This window comes from Manis javanica, chromosome 15 (genome assembly GCF_040802235.1).
Source record: "Manis javanica isolate MJ-LG chromosome 15, MJ_LKY, whole genome shotgun sequence".
Lineage (NCBI taxonomy): Eukaryota > Metazoa > Chordata > Mammalia > Pholidota > Manidae > Manis > Manis javanica.
Genome location: NC_133170.1, coordinates 60,239,076 through 60,254,828, shown reverse-complemented (window position 1 = coordinate 60,254,828; position 15,753 = coordinate 60,239,076). Strand labels below are relative to the sequence as shown.

The 15,753-nt window shown below is 51.7% G+C and overlaps 1 protein-coding gene across 3 annotated transcripts in view; it reads left to right on the top strand.

Annotated features, from left to right (window-relative positions):
• Positions 1-15,753, top strand: part of SCN10A (sodium voltage-gated channel alpha subunit 10) — an 80,488-nt gene that overhangs the window by 20,581 nt on the left and 44,154 nt on the right. For 2 of the 3 annotated variants that reach the window (XM_037014325.2, XM_037014327.2), the window contains exons 5-12: positions 395-486; positions 2,528-2,723; positions 3,117-3,206; positions 6,092-6,233; positions 6,354-6,548; positions 7,220-7,390; positions 10,489-10,779; positions 12,313-12,424. In XM_037014325.2, coding sequence (XP_036870220.2) covers positions 395-486; positions 2,528-2,723; positions 3,117-3,206; positions 6,092-6,233; positions 6,354-6,548; positions 7,220-7,390; positions 10,489-10,779; positions 12,313-12,424 — 1,289 coding nt within the window. The remainder of the gene's footprint in view (positions 1-394; positions 487-2,527; positions 2,724-3,116; positions 3,207-6,091; positions 6,234-6,353; positions 6,549-7,219; positions 7,391-10,488; positions 10,780-12,312; positions 12,425-15,753) is intronic. The other variant, XM_037014326.2, reaches the window with a different exon arrangement.

Below are 15,753 nucleotides of genomic sequence, written 5' to 3'. Positions count from 1 at the left end.
CTGGGTTTTTCTTGCCCAGGGATCACTTTCTGAAGTTAGTCTCACACGCTCGGGGAGAAGCCAGAGACCTCAAATCTGAGCTGATAACGGGCCTGTCTGGGGGATCAGACAAGATTCCACCTTGTCTGCCTGACATGAAGGTCTTTCCCTGAGGAGCCAGCAGACTGGTGGGCCAAGCCCACATGCTTGAATAACCATCCATACATGTAGTACACGGAACCCTCTAGATCACAAAGCGCCTTCTCAAAGGGGCCACTCTGAAGATACGGTCATAATTAAGCCAGAGTTAGTGTCCATCTACAGGTGGATGTGCCACCAGATTGTCCTTATTCACGTGCCTGCATCCCCAGGACCCTCTCCTGGCAGGGATGCTGACCGACTTCTGGTCCTCCAGGTACATTGGTGAAGCAATGGATCTCCGAGGGATCTCGGGCCTGCGGACGTTCCGTGTTCTGAGAGCTCTAAAGACTGTTTCTGTGATCCCGGGTGAGCTGCTTTAACCAGCACATCACTTCACGGAGCATACAGCTTAATGTCCTCCTGTGGTTTTCGCAAGAGCCCTGTAGAGTTGAGTGTGTGGGCTATTGTCCCCATTTAAGGACAAACTGAGGCCCAGAGAGTAGAAACCCATCCCAAGTCCTCATCATTAGTAAGAGGCCAAGTGTTGCCTGGAACACTAATGCTGGGGTTCCTAGGCCCCTGCTTACAGCCTTGCTATCACTGAATGACAAGGGGCCATGCCCTCCTCTATGCTCTTGTGGTGGGGTTCAGGCAAGCCTCCAGACAGATTCTCATTTAACCTTAAACCAAAGGTGTCAACTTGGGAGTAAGGAGGAGGGAGAAGGCCCTGAGCTCTAGGAGCATCTTCACCTTCCATAGAACTGAGGTGAGTACAGGAGGGCAGGATCCACAGATCCCACAGAGGAGAAAAGAATTGGGTGATTCCTGATTATGGAGAATTCTGAAACAAGAGTGGTCTGTCAGCTTCATCTTATTGGGCCTCCAAGATCTTTGTTGCCACCAGTAGCCCAGTGACATCCTCATCCGGCCCTAGGTTGGTGGGGGGACGGTGAGGCAGAGGCCAGCTAGCACCAAGGCAGGACTCCAGGTGTCATCCCCGTGGCTGAAGGATCATCCCCCCACCCCTGAGAATCCATTCCCTCACCTGGAAAACACCAGCCTGTGCGTGGAGCGGAAGCCCTGTCTGCTGTTCTCCATCTGGTTCTGCACGGCAGGTTGGAACATCACCCCTTGCACTGGACAAGCTTCTCCATGGGACAGCATTACCAATAGGTGCTCAGCCCCACCACTTGCTGTCACCCTCACCTACTTAGCTAGGAAGCTCCTGAGTCTTGCTTCCAAGACCTGGCTTGCCCAGGCTCTGTCTCCTGCCTTGTCTCTTTCCTCTACCTGCCCTGCGTGGTGCTCCAGGATCTTCCCGTGAGTCCCCAAGGACCCCATGCCTTTGCTCATCTTCTAGCCTTTCCCAGGCCAAGCTGCTCCTTCTGCCAGGACAGCTCTGCTCCTTTCCTCTCTCAAGTCAGACTCGGTCCTAAGGGCCCGGCCAAGGTTTGGTCTCCTCCAGGAGGTGCCCTGGTCTTCTCTGACTTCACCACACTCCCCCCATCCCACCATCCCTCAAACTCGGCTAGGGGCTGCTCCCAGGTATGCTCACCTGCCAGATAATGCTGTGGCACTGCCCCTCAGCTGCCCGGCAACCCCGGCGCAGGCCCGCACCTTAGCCCCTGCTCGGCCCCAGCCAGGGACTGCACGGGTGGTGCTCAGTGGGTTCCGATATTCAGTTGGTGCTCCAGGTGACAAGACTGGATGGATCCCAGACTGCTTCCCAAGTCAGAGCTCCTTCTGCTCTCCTAAGGTGGTTTCATGTGCCCCAGCAACAAACCACCCCCTTAAACATGCAGGGTTCCAGCTGTGATGCCCGCTGAACTCGGCTCTGAGTCCCCGCCTCTCAGATTCCTTGTCTCTGTCTCATGACTCCAGTGTCACTCATGGTGTGTCTCTCCCTGTTGCTTTGTTCATCTCCCTTCATGTCTCTGTCTCTTTCTCTCTCTGTCTCCTTCTCTCTCCTGAGCATCTCCTGCCCCAACTTCTCATTCTCACACACAGTGAGGTTCATGTGACCCCAGCCTCCAGCGACTTTGCAGAGCTGGGGTGAGCGCAGAAAGGCAGTTGTGCGGTGCCTGGAATGGAGCAGGTACCAGATGATTACTGTTTAAATTGAACTTTTACTGTCAGGAATTGATCAGCCGCAGCACGATGAAAAACACATCGCTGGGTCTCAGGTGCCTCATCTATACAAGGGGACAGTAATCTCACCTGCCCGCCTCCCTCTCTGCTGACCGTGAGGTTCCCAGGAGGAACTGGGCTTGGAGCTGCCTGACAGTTTGTAAACTGCCCCACACTGTCTGTATTGTGGGGGTGGCACCCTAAGGTGCAGGTGTGTGGGCATGCACTTGCTCTGTGTGGCACTTGTTCACATGGTCTTCTCACTGTCGTCTTTCCACAGGACTGAAGGTCATTGTTGGGGCCCTGATCCACTCCGTGCGGAAGCTGGCAGACGTGACCATCCTCACCGTCTTCTGCCTGAGTGTCTTTGCCTTGGTGGGCCTGCAGCTCTTCAAGGGCAACCTCAAGAACAAATGTGTCAAGAATTGCATAGTTCTCAACGAGACAGCCAATTCCTCCTCTTACAGAAAAGACAAGTGGAATCCCTGCCACCTAGATGAAGGTCTGGCTGGCGAGGGGTGTGAAATCTCTGCACACCTGTGTAGACAGATATTGATTCCTTTTTCCTGCTGAAACGCTTCTCTTGAGTTGTGACTTATTTCCAGGTCTCCCATTTTCTGGGGCCCAATGTCCCTTTTACAAGGAAATGAACTATAAATCCAAGAACAAGTCTTCCTGCTTCTCCTGGGGGAGGCTTGGAGCTACATCCACTGCTCAGCTTCCCTCATGGGACTTTTCCCCTCGCAAGTGTCCCAATGCAACCGCTGGGTTCGTGTAGCCAAGGGCCCACTCTGCTCGGGCAGAAGGCTGAGACGCTGTTGCCTTCACTGCACAGGGCTTGAGCTGGAGGGTTCAGCACCAAGCACAAGGCTTCATGTCTTCCTTTCTTTTTCAGATTTCTACTTCAAGAAGAATGGCACTGCTGATCCCTTATTGTGTGGCAATGGATCTGACGCAGGGTGAGTGCCCCGCCCCGGACAGAGCACCAGTGCCCTGCAGTCCTTCCTCCTTGCCATCATCACTTTCTGAGCAGAGACTGGGTTGCAGGTCCTGAGGAAGATGTAGAAATGAATAAGTCATGGTCTCTGACAACTCCAGGATCATGAGGACGGCATCTATGAGTTAGCTTTTGCCCTGTAACAAACAACCCCAAGATTGTGTGGCTTACAACATTAGCCATTTACCTAGTGCAGCATTCAGCACGTCAGCACATCGGGCTGAGATCAGCCAAGTGTTCTGGCATTGACTGTGCCCGTTTGCACAGCCACAGTGGACGCATTGGCTGAGGGCCAGCCCATCTGGGATGGCCTCCCTGGGGCAGCCTCTCTCCTTCACATGGTCTGTCATCCCCCAGCCTGGTCTTGTTCTTGCAGAAGAGGCAGAGTTCCGAGACAAAGAGTGCTGGTGTGCAAGGTTCCTTGAGGATTAGGACTGGCACCGGTCGCTATTCTATTGAGCAAACGAATCACAGAAAAGGTTCCAAGTGGACAGGGAAATAGATTCCATCTCTTGATGGGAGAGTGTGAACACAGGGATGGGAATGACTGTGGCTGTTCTTGCAAACAAGCTACCCAGGAAGGAACTAACGTAAGTGTGTTTTGTGTCAAATGCTCTACATTGAATCATCACAACTCCATTACAGGGCTTCATGATCTCACAGAACAGAGGAGGAAACACGTGCATCAGACTTTGTGATTGCGAATTCTTGCAAGGGGCCAGGCACATAACAACAAATGAGAAGAGTAGGCTGGGCAGGAACCATGGCCATGTGAGTTCATGGCCTGTCTAAAGAGGGCAGCCACTGCTCAGTCTGGCTTTTTGGTTGCCAGGTGGAAATGTGGGTCCACTGCTTTCAGCTCTTCCAACTTTTAAAACAGAGACAGGAAATATATTTTTATGTGAAATCTCCCAACTATAAACATTGGCTACCAATGCCAAAAAACAAAGTCTACATATTGTGAGCCAAACAAAATATTCCTGCAAGCCCGATTCAGCCTGCAAGCGGCCAATCGGTGAGCTCTGATGCATATACATAAAGCTGCTACATTCCTACCAGTTTTGTTGAGGAAGCTCCATGGCTCCATGGCTGAGGAACACAATGAGGTAGAGAGGCAGGGCAGGAGGTCACCACTTTCTGGAGGTGGTGAAGGTGAGGACTGAGGGTCAGGACAATGTCTCCGGGCTGGGTGGAAAAGAGGTGGTTTGGGTGGAGGCCATTTCAAGTGACAGAACAGAATGTGACACAAAGCAACGGGATAGGGGACCCTTCAGTCTGTCTGCTGCTTTGGCCACTGGAGCAGGAGTGAGCAGAGAGAGTTCAGGCAACAGATCAGAAAGTCTCCATGGCTGCGGGTCTGGAACCCTGTGCTCACATGACCCCTCTCCCTGAAAGGCTAAACCCCGTATGGCCCAAGTGGATCTGGGTGGGACCCGCATGGAGCTCTGCCTTAATCAGCTCGTAGGAAAACCATCACAGGTGGAGCTGAGGGGTGAGACCAATATGCAAGTTGATCAACACAGGCTCCTTGGTCTCTCTCTTTTTTTTTTTTTAAATAATTCTCAACATTCTTTCACACATATTATTCCAGCCCATCCCTTTGTAGCTTCAGGTTAAAAACAGCAGGAATTTTAAAATTTGCATTACATAGGACATTTTCTATGCTGAAGGCACTATGCAAGAGACTTTGCACGGAGGGATCATGCAATCCTTCGAGCAGTTCGGTGCTGATTGGCAGCTACAGCAGGTTCTGTGGAAGACATAGAAACAAGGCTGCCCTCAGTTAACCAGCAAACCTACAGGGAATGGGTTGATTCCCTGGGAGAACAGACCGAACGGGTGTTGGCAAGCATGTGGAGAAAAGGAAGAGGCAATCGTTAAGTGCGAGTCTACAGAGTCTGGGAACTCACAGATCTCTGGAGAAAGAATTGGGAGTGAATGTAATCAAAGTGCCAACACCGTCCTCACTTGTATGGGTCCCTGGATTGTTCATTTGCGTGGGTGTCTGGAATAAGGAGATGCCCAGGGGTTGGTGTTACTGGAGGAATCCTGGAGTCGTAGAATTCTGAATTCAGCATTACCATGTCCTCAACCGGGCTGTCCTTCTGGGCTGGGTGGGTGAGAGCAACCCACATGCCGCCGTGAGCTTATCTCAACATCAGCTTACCTGCTTACATGAAAGAGGAGCCCAGCCCTCCCCACCCCAAACACCACCAAGCAGTCACCTTCCATTTGGCTTTCCTGCAAAACTCAGTCTTCACAGGCTACTGGACAGTTATATTTCACCTTCTAAATAAATATCTTGGTATCTGTGTGGTTTTAGGCAAGGGACTTCCTCTCTCATAACCCCACCTTCCACATCTGTAAAAAGGGGTTGTTGGGATGATTGAATCATGGTGTTTGTGAAACTCTTAGGAGAGAAAGATGTACCCAGTAACTCAGGAAAGGGAAAGGTTCTCAACGTTCTGTGTAACTGGTCAGTGAGCCTGGCTCATGTGAGCTGTCCTCTGATAGACAGTTCTGCAGGGGATGCAGCTGGCTCAGGTTTTACTCACCCTGAATCTCTTCCCCTCATGCGAACATGCAAAGAGCTTGTGACGCCACGTCTGGGCAGTCGGCTGGCCCTCCCCAGGCCACTCCCCTCTGCATGAAACTCAGAAGTGGAAGTATTATCATCCACATTTAATGGCAAGAGAAGCTGAGAACTAAAGGGACAGTCAAAGGTCATCCAGCAAAGAGGAAGTCTTCCAATCTTTGAGTCCCAATGCTGCAGGGAAGGAAGGGGCAGCGTTGCCCCCCAAAAGCAGGGGACAGTGCAATTGATGACCTTCTGTGTTCTTGCTGCAGCCGCTGCCCTACCGGTTATTTGTGCCTTAAAACATCTGACAACCCGGATTTTAACTACACCAGCTTTGATTCCTTCGCTTGGGCTTTCCTCTCCCTGTTCCGCCTCATGACACAGGATTCCTGGGAACGCCTCTACCAGCAGGTGTCGATCTGCATGTCTCCACACGGACTTGGGTTGGAGCCTGGGGGGTCAGCTGCATGGCTCCATTTTTCTCACAGGAGCCTGAGGAGGTCTTCTTTCTTCTTTCTCTTCAATCTGCAGACCCTGAGGGCTTCTGGGAAAATGTACATGATCTTCTTCGTGCTTGTCATATTCCTGGGGTCTTTCTACCTGGTCAACTTGATCTTGGCTGTGGTCACCATGGCCTATGAGGAGCAGAACCAGGCAACCATTGATGAAATTGAAGCCAAGGAGAAGTTCCTGGAGACCCTCGATATGATCCGGAAGGACCAGGAGGTCTGTGAAGGGTGGGAGCTCGGTGACGTCTGTTGCAGGCTGTGTGTTCTTGGCAGAGGTCTGGACCAGCTTCTTAGACCAAGGCTGTCATCCTAGGGAACTGCAAGGAGAGTATCTGAGACCATCCTAGGTCAGGTTTTATCAAGGAGAACCTAAGTGAAGCCCTCATGCAAGCAGTTTGTCAAGGGGGTGCCCTCAGGAGGGGTGAGGGATGCAGGACGGGAGGGAAGAATTAAATGGGAAAGTGGCCTCAGCTGGACTACCTGACGTCCGATGGCCAGGGACACTCTAGGATGTGACTGTTACAGAGTTAGCCCTGTGTTGAGGCAAGAGGGCCAGCCTCTGGGCCCCTCCACTGCCCCAGCCAAACGTACAGTCAGGAAATCTCTGCAGAATGCTGCAGCTGTGGTCCTGAGCACCTACCGCTCACGCAGCTGGAGAGGAGCCTCCTGATCTGGTGAAAGGAATGCGGGCAGAGTCTACTGCAGGGTGAACCTGGGAGACGTGACCCAGATGTCACTCTTCCTGCCATGTCTCAGTCCCCCAGCTCCTAATCCCGACGTCCTCTGTTTCAGGGGCCATCACCATGACACCCCATGTGTGTCTGGGGGACACATTTATGCTAAGCTCAACCAGATACCTTTGCCTCAGCAGCTGTGCTCTCTCCTCAGGTGCTGGCAGCCCTAGGGATTGACGCGGCCTCTCTCCACTCCCACAATGGGTCACCTTTAGGCTCCAAAAATGCCAGCGAGCAAACGCACAGAATGAAGCCAAGGGTGTCAGAGGGCTCCATAGACAACAACAGGTCACCCCAATCTGACCCTTACACCCAGCGCACAAAGGTAAGGGGTAAGGGCTCAGGTCTGTGCCTTAAAGACTGCCCACCTTTGCAGCTGCCATGCACAGTGGGTTGGGGTGGGAAGAGGCATGTAGCAGGGAGATAACTGGGGCATAGAGATTAGTAGGGTGTTTTAGCAATCCAGGATCTCTCCCAACCCACCCCCTGCCATGGTGGCCTGAACTAGGACAGGGACCTTTTGAATGGTCAAGGGGCAGATTTCATGGGAGGCTCAACGAGACTGGGACTCAGGGTGGAAGAAGGAGAGAGGAGTTCAAAGGCACTCCCCAGGACTCAGGACTGGGCAGCTGGATGGTGATGCCAGGACAGGAGCACTGGAGGCAGAGCCAGGTTTGTAGGGAAGGTCGAGCCCGCATGGGAACCTCTGAGGTGTCTGTGCACCTGTGGCCATCAGGGGTCAGCTTCCCTCTGACCTCAAATCTGAGGTTCTGGAGCAGGTGGGGAGCCTTGCCTTTGTTGCTGACATCTACAAACTTCTTTCTGACTGTCCGCCTCTGCCACTCTCACTGTTGCGGGCCCATCGTGACACACCCAGGGGGGATGACTTCAAACGCTGTGGCAGCTCTGCCTGCCACCTGACCTTCTCCCTGCTACTCCAAGACTCCCTGAACACCCTGAGCTCTCTCCCACCACCTCCCTCTCCCCTGGGAGTCCTGTGTACCCCAAATATGCCCTTTCCACAGGCCAAAGAGGTCATAGCCCCTTTGTGGAGCAGCAATTCCCACACTTGTCATGCGGGACAGGGGACTAGCCTGGCTGTCCGTCAGGCCTCCCCACCCCCACTTTCCCTCAGGCTCATGCTCTGTGCTCATCTGAAGGGTGTTTTGGGAATCCCATCTCTACAACCCAGGCTTGTGTGTGCACGTATGGCACGTACACTCACAGTACACACTGGCCCCACACCACGCTGGAGCATTTCTCGGGGTCTGTGACCCCCCCCTTCCTTGCTCTGCCTCTTTTGAGCAGCACCTGGCGCACTCTGGGCCCAGTTCAGAAGACATTTCAGAGGGGGTTTGACGAGGCTCTGACCTGGAACAGGACTCACAGCTTCCGCAGAAATGTCATGTCACTGTGAATCAGGCTTTACCTCCCCCCTTGCAATAGCCCCACACAGGTGGCACCTGCATGGCCAGTAACTATCCAGCACGTGTGTTTGTCTCTCCAGTGAGGCTCCCTTAAAAGGGAAAAAAGAGGCACATTGTGGGTTAATTCAGCAGTCCTAGGTGCCTTGTACAGGAGATGGCTGAACCGCGGCCTGCTTCCTGAGGACTCCCATTTGGGTGGGGAGGCAGACAAAAAACATCTATGTGTTAAATACTTTATTCAGGACACAGACACAGTGCTTTGGGAATAGAAGAGGAAACCTCCATTCCTATGGCATATATCAGGAAAAGCTTCATGGAGGAGGGAAAAACTGAAAACTGAAGTGCCTAGTACATGGGTGGGTGGGGTTCCTCCAGCAATTGAGGGCTGGGAGGATTTGGGGAGGTGTACATTCCAGGCAGAAGGAAGGGAGCCCTCTTTGGGCACTTCTTCAGTGCTGATTGAGCTCAGTCCCTTTAGGAAGGCACCCCCTCCTCTCTGCCCAGGTCCGTCCGTGTGGTAAATAGACCGTGGGCAGTTTTCATACAAAACCCTTTTCCAACCAGCAGCGAGGAGAGTTTAGGAGAGACATGGCAGGGGTTTCAGGGAACCCATGGTAACCTGGTGGCCCGCTAGGATGATGCATTTTAAGGGAAGTCTAATACTTAGATTCAGAGGTCATTGCCCACCATTTGTCAAGTAAGTTAAGTCTGAAACATTAATTGGTAGGTAGCCAGGGAGGCACTACCTGTCCAAAATGGGACCCAAATTTTCTCCTTAGTTTCTTCACTGGTTTACTTAGCACCCAAGTGCAAATAACTCAGTTGCCTAGTTTTTAACATGGATTTGCTAGCTCTGCTGCTTTGCTTCAAAAGTGGGAAGGATTTGTGGGTTTTTGTGAACTCCATGGTCCTCAGACATATGTTCTAGGCAGAGTGCTCTGTTTACAATAGCAGAATTGCAATGATGCTTGCTGGATAGGACTGGGCTTCCAATCACCACCAAAGGAAACTATGGCTCTGTGAGGTAGGGGGTAAGTAAGGGGGACTCTGATGGACAAGATGTCCCAATATTGGTAGTTCAATAATAAGAGGGATTAAAGGAGGGGGGTTCAGCAGTGTGCTTAGAGTTTGGTAAGAAGCCAATGTTTTCAGAAGTACTTTATCTGACCTGAGACAGAACTGACCACCCTGCTATGGCCAGGTTCCCATGGTGGCCACGGGAACTGGCCCAGCCTGCACGCTAACTCCCCGGGGCTCTGGCCTATGAATCAGCCCTTCCCCTCTGCAGCTGGAAGCCACATGGTCCCCTCAGAGGAAGAGTCTGATGGGAAATGGTTATTGATTTGGAGGAATGGCATTAGCCTTCCAGGAAATTAAGCTGTAGCTCTCCCCTAATCTCCCCATTGTTGACTGTTCAAAGTTGGCCTCAGGGGACCCTGGAAGCCCGCTAAATTACAGAGCTCCTGTCTCCTTTGCTCCACACGCTCTCTGCCTGGAGGGGCCGGATCTGCTAAGTCGCAGAACCTAATTTTCTGACAATGAGCGCACTCAGTCACCCAGCAGCCGTGACCAAGCTTGTTCCAGGGCTGGCACGTGCTCACCTCTTAGGTCACAACTTGCATGTGGAGCAGGAACTTAAGACAGCTTTGTCTAGCCCTACAGTCAAAGGCTGGTAAGCAGCTGACCCACCCCGGTGACAAGGCTGTCCTCTAACATGTCATTGGCCATGGTGACCTATATGCTGATCTTAAGCACCAGTAATCACTCATCTCTCCTGGTCTTCTCCCAGGCTGTAGTAAGAATATTATTTTTCCCCATTCTCTCCCCACGTTCACCTAGAATACCCCTTAGGTCTGTGTCTTTAATTTTCAACTGGGCGGTCATGAGAATATGGCAGGGAAATTGGGAGTGCATGGGGGGAGGTGTTGAGGTCCAGGTCTGCCTACAGGATGAGCTTCCAGCCCACCTCCTTCCCTGATCCTTTGGCCAGGCCCAGTCTTTCCTAGGCCGTGCCTCTGGGAGACGCCGGGCTAGCCATGGCAGTGTGTTCCGTTTCCGGGCCCCTGGTCAAGACATCTCACTCCCTGAGGGGCCCACAGATGATGAAGTCTTTCTTGGAGACAGTGGAAGCCATCGGGGCTCCCTGCTGCTGGGTGGAGGCGCCAACCAGCAAGGCCCCCTCCCTGGGAGCCCACTACCCCAGCCCTCCACCCCTGGCTCAGTGCATGAAGAAGGACAGCCCGCATTGCCCACCGGTGAGCTTGGCCCTGGAGTCGCCGATGTCCCGGTGAGTTTGAGAATGCTCCTGACTCTCTTGGGCTGCCCCCACAGCCCTGAGTGTGCCCCTGGAGGGCCCTTCAGACAGCGCTCTGTCAACGCCTGCCAGCTACTCCCATCCTACAGACAGGGCAGGTGAGACCCAGAGAGAGAGATTGGGTTTTCCTGCGCTCACACGGGTCTTCTGGTTTTCTCTGCAACACAGTGACACAGATTATTTTTCAGGGGATCCCATATTTTTTTTTCAGCATTTCTCTGTGCCCACTCACTATCACTGCTTTAGGCTTGCGTGCTTCCTGCATGAGTATGAGAAAAATGGAAAGTTCTCGTCTTCCTGCCTGTAGCTCTGTGAAAACTGTCCTGAGCTAATGGGGACCCAGAGAAACCCTGAGGGTGCCCTGGGAAGATCTTAACAGAACAAAGTCCCCCTGCTTTTCTCAGAGAAGCAGTAACTCACCAAAACATACAAGTTAGGCAATGTGACTAACTGGCCAGCACTCTTCCTGGAACCATCACAGACTGCAATGGCAGGCCTGGACCCCTCACTGGGCTGGGAGCTCGGCTTTAACAAAGTGCTTCCTGAGGTGGTGTTCATTTTAGCTAAATTATTTGGCTAGTCAAGATGAACTCTCAAAGCCCTCCCGTGTCACTTGGACCTGTGTTTCCATCACAGCTGGGCTATTTACTGACTAACTTTCAGCAAGTCCCTTAAATTCTTCAAGCCTCCATGTCCCCCCTTATAAGGAGGTTTCCAGATAGCTGGAGAGTCCAATGGAACCATGAGGTGTCTACATTGACATGCACTTGTCTGGCAGATAATAACAGCAGCTGCGAGGCTCCAGGTTGAGTCCTCATGCTTGGAACATTCTAAACTATCTTTATATGCACTAAGCTGTTACTCTGTACCTCTGAGCATCACCTGTGACAGGTGCTCAATAAATGCTTGTTGAGTCTGGACTCTGGATAGCTTGTGCAGTGCTCAGTCAGCTGTGGTGGGCCTGGGGCCCCCCACTTGCAGGGCAGGCATGACTAGAAGTGGGGGCCTAGCACAGAACCCAGACAGAGCTTTCAGGGACGGCCCAGAGGGAAGGGACCAAAGGATTGTAAGGCAATTTACAAATGGATGATCAAGATATACAAATATTTTTCAGAGAGAGAGACCATGGAATCGTAACTGGGTGGTAGGTCAAGGAGGAATATTGGTCCGATGGAAGGGAGGTCAAGAGGGCCTACAGTGGAGTGGGGACTCTGTACACATCCTGTGCACAGCCCAGAGGGGATCTCATGACTACCTGGCCCACTGCTCCTGCAGCTCCTACCCACCTATGGTAGATACTTCCAGGCCCTGGAGGCAGCCCGTGCCCACCCTGGTGCCCAGGTACCTGCCCTGGGGCAGGAGCTTGCAGAGCTTTGGGTGAACTCAAGTCAGTCTGTTAGCTACAAACTCAGGCCCTGGCTGTGCTCCAGCTCTGTCGGAGGCTGAGCAGGCCATTTGCCCCTGAGGACTTCAAGTAAGGCAGCGTCCTGACTGTTTGTGTCCCAGCAGGCTGATGCAGGACAGAAGGCGGCTTTCTTATCTGCAGAATACTTGAATGAACCTTTCCCCGCCCAAAGGGCAATGAGTGTTGTCAGCATCATGACTTCTGTCCTCGAGGGTGAGTCCTGCTCATTGGAATGTGTCCTCTGGCTGCGGTGAGTCCCATGTGACTGGCAGAGGGGTCAAAGAGCATCCATCTCTGTCTCCTAGGGGCCTGACTGCTCCCCGTTTTCATGCCCTTGGTCCCATACCCTTTATCAATGTGGTTTTTTATGTGGATAATTTTTCAAAAACAATCGAATCCAATGAACAAAATGCCCTAGTTCACCTCTTGTTCAAATTAACATCTGCTTCAGCTGTATTCACAAAACTAGATCTTAAATGGGATCAGGCAGGCACCATAGTATTTTAAGCTACCACTTGGGTATACAAAAAACTTTGCGGTCTTCAATTTTTAAGCATGGCAAAATTATCCTGACCTTTTTCATGGCTGTAACTTTTATAGTTACAATCTAATTTCTATCTCAAGCCCCCATTATGCTGAGCATTGGAAGACAATGTAAGTAAATTATTCAACCAATTTAAATCCTGTTAACTCAGGGTTCCATCAGTCAAGTGGGAGGCCACTCAGTTACCTGATGGGTGCATCTAAGTTCCAGTTGCTTACACCAGGCCAAGAGTGGAAGAGAATGGCTTAGGTCCTGGCCACTGACATTCAAGTTCCCACAGAGCATGGCTACATCCTTCTCACCCCCATATAAGGCCTATCTTCTTATCCAGCCTTTAGTTTGCCTCAGGGTATGGAAAACATGGTGTCGGTCATTTCCTGTTACTGATAGTCCCTGGGCAGATTTCAAATGTCCTGGGCTGGAGGATGGAGGAGGGAGCTTGGATGTTGGTGTGTTCCTGAGAAGGCCCAGTGTGCTCTCCTCCCAGCCCTGGGCTGAACCCTAACTGGGGGGCAGGATGTGGTGGGTAATAGGAACAAAAAGGGTTCATGGATTTAAAAACAAAGCCAATCTGTGACTTACTTTATAGGTGAAGCCTGAGGTGGCAAGCCTTAGGAAGAGACACACCTACCCGGCTCGGCACAGAAACTGTTGAGTAGGACAGGCTGGCACAGGGTAGAGGTGTGAGGCAGCCTCAGAGCATGCCCTGAAGCCCTAGGGACTAGCTGGAGGGTGAGCTCACCAACACTGAAGGAGGAGACCCTTCAGGGCCAGAGAGGGAACCTGGAGGGCAAAGGGGGTTCCATATCCCCATGGCTCGCCCCCCAAAGATCAGACAGGGACCGTGAGGACTTGTGCAATATACCCTGCAGTGGCTAAGGGCCAGCTCAACCCTCAGCCAGCCAGCCCTGAGCCCCCAGAACTCAGACACAGCTTCAGACAATGAAGGAGTAGTAGACACTGAATTAACCAAAAAAAAGCCCCCACACTGGGGGCTGGGAGTATAAACTGAACTCAGTTATAGGGGAGAAAAAACCCTGAAGTCGCATTCCTTACATACCTGAGTTTGTGTTTTGAGAAAGGTGCACATTCCAGTAACAGCAATGTGTATATATTCTCTTATATTATTTCTCCTCATTGGTAATTATTTAATAATCACTTTCATTGTAACAGTGTCTGCATGGCCTAGCATTTCGCATGGTCTGTAGAATTCCACCATGTGCTATACCCATGATTTTTTTGGCCAAGTGGGTTGCTTGGATTTTTTTGTTCTATCAGCCCTCAGACAGTAAATGTTAAATAAAATAGCTTGCTTTTTCATTTATACCCCAGAACTATCAGGCTTCCTGGTTCTCTCCTTTTTTCATGTATTCACTGGTTGACAAACATTTATTGAGCACCCACTCCATGTCTGGCATTGTCCCAGGTGCTAGGGATCCAGACAGAAGCCTGCGCTCATGGAATCTATAGCCTGGGCCCCAGCATATACAGATAAACACAAATAGATACCTAGGTAGTGATAAAAAGTAAGTGAAAAAATTAAGCAGGGAAGGAGATGGTGAATAGGGGGCTGCAGAAGGGTCTATTTTACCTAAGGTAGTTGCAGAAAGCCATTCTCTTTACAGAGACCGGAATCTGAATGAGAATCTGGCCTCTACCCCGACCCCCAGGTTCTCATTCAGATTCTGGTCTCCAATGCATTTTGCAGGCAGGAGACAGGAATGAACAACACGAGTGTCCTAAACACATCCCAACTGAGGTAAGAACAAGGAGGCCTTGGGATAGATGAGAAGTGAGAGGGTAGTAGCCTAGGACCCAGACCCCCAAATTGCCTGGGCTGCTGGCTCTTCCACATAGGGTAAACAGGACACCCTTAGAGCTCCATCAACTGCTATGTGTCTCAGTTTTCTCTGCTGTAGATGGTGAAAATGTGCTTGCAATGTTTTGTGAGGATTAGATGGGGCAGCCTACACTTGTCATGTAGATCCATGGGTGGCACTCCATTGCTCTCACTCTCCAGGTGCAAACTCCATGAGGGCAGAGGTATGCCTATTGCTCACAGCCGAAGAGCAGCGCATGGCATATAGTAGGCGCTCAACAAACAGTTGTCCAATGAATGGTGAATGAATGTGATGCACAAGGGGGATATTTTGGCTGTTGTTAGTCATGATGACCTGAACAGGTGGACACTAAAGAGCAGTCAGATACATTGAAGCAGGACAGACTATCCCTCCAAGAGGGAAAGGCAGGAGAAACATTGACATTCTTTAGAGAATTTGGGTAAAGACAACCTCAGGTTAGGGAGAAGGTCAGAGTTTCTGAGTGTGGGGCAGAAGATGTGTGGTTGAGTCCAGGTGGACATTATACCCACTATGCCATGGAGCACACAAGGGGTGCTGATGCTGTCAGAGTCGTGACAGGATTTCCAAAGGCCGCCTCTCTGGGAGTGACTGTGCCTGAGGGACAACTTGGCAGTTCCCTGCTCAGGGCATGGGAACCGCCTGTGCTGGGTGTACAAGCTAAGACTTGATAGCAGTGCGAACAGGAGACCTGAAGCCGGGGACCACAGTGGACACAACCAGCCTCTGCCCTAGTGCTGAGCGGGGAGGGGGGAGAAGCACACGGGCAACTCCTCACCTAGTGCTGAGGGCCTTAGAGGAGCATTCAGGTGCTGAGGGAAATATGGTAAGTCAATCCTGGGGCTAAGGAACTAGTGGCAGAAAGGACAGGGGTTCTGAAGCAGAAGAGCGTGAGGAGGAAAAGGGCCCCAAACAAGGCCGAGCGGGCTGGGCCTGCCTGCAGAAATTCTGGCAGCACAGAGGGAGTCTGGACGTCATCCTAAAAGCAGTGAGGTGCCTTTGAAGGAGTGCAGGCTGGGAAGCTGCTTTTGCTCTTTCTGAATTTGTATAGAGAACAGAATTAAGTGGGGAGAGTGTTGGCAGGGAGACCAGGGAGGTGGAAGCCAGGTGGGAGATGGCAGAGCTGGACTCCAGGGCAG